At 33.2% G+C, this 4,875-nt stretch overlaps 1 protein-coding gene across 1 annotated transcript; it reads right to left on the minus strand.

The window, feature by feature from the left end:
• Positions 1–2: 2 nt before the first annotated feature.
• On the minus strand, positions 3–2,486 carry LOC123869213 (HCLS1-associated protein X-1-like). Its single transcript, XM_045912032.1, has 2 exons — positions 2,137–2,486; positions 3–1,474 (listed from the first exon to the last, which is right to left on the minus strand). The coding sequence occupies exons 1-2, from the start codon at positions 2,326–2,328 to the stop codon at positions 962–964; spliced, it is 705 nt and encodes a 234-aa protein (XP_045767988.1). The 5' UTR covers positions 2,329–2,486; the 3' UTR covers positions 3–961.
• Positions 2,487–4,875: the final 2,389 nt, after the last annotated feature.

Below are 4,875 nucleotides of genomic sequence, written 5' to 3' on the forward strand. Positions count from 1 at the left end.
TATCTGCAATGAGTGTTTTATTACGTAAAATTAAGATAGGTATGTAGTATTACAATTTCTAATTAGAGTCAGTAACTATGATAGAAAATTACTCCCTTGGTTATAATTACAGCTAATTTATTATAATAAGATGGAATTTATTTTTCTTTAATTTCTGTTATAATATGTACATAACCAATCAGAAGTTTTATAAAATTATGAAAAGAATAAAATCACTTGCAATACTCTTAAAATAATTGTGAAAAATGTTGATTACAATAACAAACAATTATAACTATCCTTAGTATTTTAATCACTATTTCAGGAATATATATTAATGTCAATTAGAAAATATTTAGACAAAAAATTTAGTACCTAAGTGTGATGATATGTTTTCAAAAATATCCCAAAATATTAAAAGAAATGAAGGCGCAAAAATACTAGGTTACTGCTACATAGGAAGAAAAATGATTAGTTTACTTTAAAACTAACTATCACATCAAAAATAAATTGTTAAAGGGTCTTTTAGACCTAATTTCTATGTCTGATTAATGAGCACAGATTAAAGAAATAAGATAGATTGGCCTTGTAAAACTAAGTTGCTGTATGCATGACAAGAAAATAATACTATGTCATGCAAGGACATCAACTTCAATGCAATTTTTTACATTATGGATTTCAGCTAAACCCACTTTTTTTACTTTATAGGCATATGATTGATTGCAATCACTCCAGTTAGTAAGGTGACAATGCAGCCTAAGGTAGAGTACACTGTCTAGAAGGTGCCTATTAGGTTATTTAGGAAGATTTCTATTAACTTGGTAAAAGTCACTTTGCAAATGACACTTGGGATGGAAGAGATGCTTCAGAGATATACTATTGAAAAGCCAAGATTTCAATTTTGTGGACAGTGTTCAAATAGCAGAATTTGTTTTGGTCATCTGTCTAACTCTTTAATCTGTTCTACTAAACAATATAAGGTTTAATAAAAATTCCTCAGAAGAGATGATAACTGGGATAACATCATATTAGTAGTTGCGATTGGATTCAAACTAGGATTGTTTGGGTTCCTTGAATCAGGTTCCGTTGTGGTTGACTCCTCAATCACTTCATTTCCATTTTTAATGATCCTGTGAGTTTCAATTGTACCGTCAGGTTTAGTTATGCTTGTTGTGATAATTGTCTTACAGAATGACCGTCCAGGGATTAAGTTGCCATCAAATGGTTTCTGAGGGACTAGATGTCCGTCTTTCTGTTGCAGTAAGCCGGAAATTTCGTTTGAAGAAATCTTACCGTCTAGATCAATGTCCTCCCTCTGGTGTTCATACTTATGTTCATGATAGCCAGGCTTTAAGTAGTAATCTCTTATACGATTGCTATCAAAATCATCTGGTTCTTGTTCTGTGGTTGGAAACTCTGTTATGGTACCCATGTCACTATGTCCAATAAAAGCTTTCATGTCCCCAAACATACTACCAAAGGTCTTGAACATGTCCTGTAATTAAAGAAAGCTGTGATAATATACTATCCTTATTATCACAACCCACTACTGTACACAGGTCTCCTCTCAGAATGAAGAGTTTAGGCCACCTTTGAGAACAATATGGAGAACTCTCAGGAATGCAAATTTCAACACCATGTTTTCCTTCACTGCAAGCGATATTTACTTAATTGCTTAAAGTGCACATTTACTTTAACTCTGACAATTTTGAGGTGCATGACTGGGGTTGAACTCAGGACCTCTCCAAATAGGAGGCTGTAGTTAACCACTACGCTATCACAGCAACATAATTATATATATAGTATGTAGTAGTAGTCGTAAAAGCGAGTATTAAGATTGGTTGAGCAGTTTGCATCATCACGTTAACAATAACAGTATGTACTTACTCTGTTGCCCTGACCCCTAGCCGTTTGTTCTCCTCCGCCCGGTACAAATATATATGTATTTATGTAATGTATATGTAAGTTTACCTATTTATTTTTATTTATGTAAGTAAATGCATTATATTTTCTTTGGCTTTTATATGTATCTATTTTGTACCCGGCCGTGAGAGTAATATAATAGTATGTACTTATAATAATTATATGTAATAATTATAGTATGGATAAGGACCAGTTCAGAGATAAGTCTCAGTAATGGAGAGGACAAAATTGTACCTGCATGTGATTGATAAATTCCCGCTGCATCTCCAGCGGGTCGAACACTTCTATGTGCTGTCTGGAGTACAGCTCGTCACCGTCGTCGTCATCGTCGGAGCTCCAGATCGGATTGCGAAAATCATTCTTAGGCGGCTCCGATCGTAGTCCGAAAAACGATCGGATACGGTCCATGAACGCCGTGTTGGACATCGCGAAGAACACTCGAGGATTTTGGTTTGGATTTTAATACGAGTTTTGGGTTTAAGATGGTGTTTTGTCGGTCTTAGTTTGTATGTATTGACTTTTTAGTTTTTTTTGCTATTGCGCAACAAACAATTTTTATCATAATTTTTATGCTATCAGTCATGTCAGTTGTCAATGTCAACAATTTTGACGACTTTATGACGTTCTGAAGTTAATAATATCTATGTTGGTGGTAAATATTGATATCTCAAAATAACTTATAAAGTTTAGTTTAGTTATAAACTAAAAAAGCGCAATTTATTTCAGGTTGAAGAAAATCTCTATCACTCAGTAGTTAATTGATGGGATAAGGATGGATCGATTGATTCGATTGATGACTTGAAACCATAGCTTGAAACAGTAGGTACCTAAGTAATCTGTGCCATAGAGTAAAGTAATACCATAAGTAACTAATACTGATTTGAAATCTGTGGAGGCTGTGTTTTGGTCTGTAGACTGAACTGAACGCCTAGTCGACTCGTCGACTATAATTAAGTGCCTATCGTCGACGACTTGACTTCATTTTGTCGTTTTCAGATTTTCCGTCTGTTTTTTCATCTGTATCAATGAAACTTTTGAGTTTTGTGACGTGCTTCTGTGACCTGTGAGGCTGTGACGTGCCTGTCTGTGCCAGGCCCGTGACACCTTTAGTTCTTTCTTAGCCGCAAAGCGCTAGTATCGCAACAAGCTGCAGCCATATTCTTTTTTCTAGTCGATAGCCATATACATAGACTCTGTGGCATACTACTCGTATGTTCCTTGCTCTGTGGTATATAATATATATTATACTGGGAAGCTATTGATATTGTTTATTGTTGTTGTCTCCAAAGGTTAATAAATTATGGGAATTGTGGTGATCCCAATTGATTCCTGTAAATATAGGACTCAGTGCTTTGCCGAAGGCTCAATTGTTGAACAGACACGTATGCCAGAAGCACTTCGATAGACATCAGTTCGACAGTATGGAGTGGTATGGGTACCCGACCTACCCATGGTTATCTCTACTTGTTTACTGAAAAGGAAAATACTTCACGGAATTCCTGAGCTCATTAGGTAAGTTGATTTCATGTTAAAGATGTATTAAGCACTAGTTATTCCCTAACATAGTTCTTACTTCGTGCTTTCGGTTTAAAGAATTTTATTCTCAAAAAGAACATACTGTTCACTTACATTAAGATTACTATATACATTTCAGTACTTACACAGACGCATGCATTTACACTTTAAATTTTATGTTATACTATATTATTAAAACTATATCATCCTTTCATACCACATTTCATGTGAATAAACTGTGTAAAATTCTTTTTTCAGCTGAACATGATTTCAGTGATCACAATTATTTTATCATGCTTTACAACCAACTTCAGTTCAACAGAGTTCAACATTCAGAAGATTCAACAGTATCCACTCAAAGTACAATAATAATAATTAGTGGTGAGTTAGTACAAAATTGTCTGTCCTGTGTTTAGTAACTATTTTATTTATTCTTTGCTAACATTGCCTTAATTATGGCCAAAGTGTTATATGCAATACAAAAATATTGATGTGATGGTCTCCACGGAAGCACTACTTTTACACTGTACTGATGTCCATACAGTAGATTTTATCCATACTTCCATACTAATATTATAAATGCGAAAGTGTGTCTGTCTGTCTGTCTGCTACCTTTTCATAGCCCAACAGTTTAACCTATATTGACGAAATTTGGTACAGAGTTAGCCTATATTCTGGGGATCAACATAGACTACTTTTTATCCCAGAAAATCAAAGAGTTCCCACGGGATTCTACAAAACCCATCATCCGCTTAGCCGATTTGTATGAGATTTGGTACTGAGGTAGCTTGCATCTAGTAATTGACATAGGCAACTTTTTATCCCTGAAAATCTAACACTTCCCACTGGATCTTTAAAAATCCTCCTAGTCCTCTAGTTTTAGTTTAGTTTATAGCTGTATTTTTTAATCAATCAGTTATAATATTATTAGACCAATTTTAATATGTACCAACTATCAGTCCTGCCATTAAGAATCCATGTAGTTTTTCATACATAATTTCTTGTTTATATAATTTAATTTTTCATTAATTTTCTGATTTGATTCGGTGTGAAATAAACTCTAAAGTAAAAAACCACCGCAAAAGCTGCCAGTATTCTTATTTTTTAACAAATATTATGTTAGGAATGTTTTTCATAACTACAAAATAGACTTTAATTATTAAGTAGTGTGCTATTCTGATAATAAAATTATAAAATTATAAATTGATAATACATATACATATTCAATTAAATAATATTATTCCTTTACAGCCAATTTGACAACCAAGTGTAGGTATTTTATTAAAATAATAAAAGAAATGTTTATCAAAGAAAACAAGAAGCAAGGGCTATTTTCAGAAGGATCCTCAAAGATGACTTTTGATATATATATAAAGTGTATAGATTAAGAAGCAAGAAATATAAAAACTGAATTTGATAAGTTGTTTTATTTTACACCTAAATATAAGCAAAAAAATA

Source organism: Maniola jurtina, chromosome 10, assembly GCF_905333055.1.
Source record: "Maniola jurtina chromosome 10, ilManJurt1.1, whole genome shotgun sequence".
Lineage (NCBI taxonomy): Eukaryota > Metazoa > Arthropoda > Insecta > Lepidoptera > Nymphalidae > Maniola > Maniola jurtina.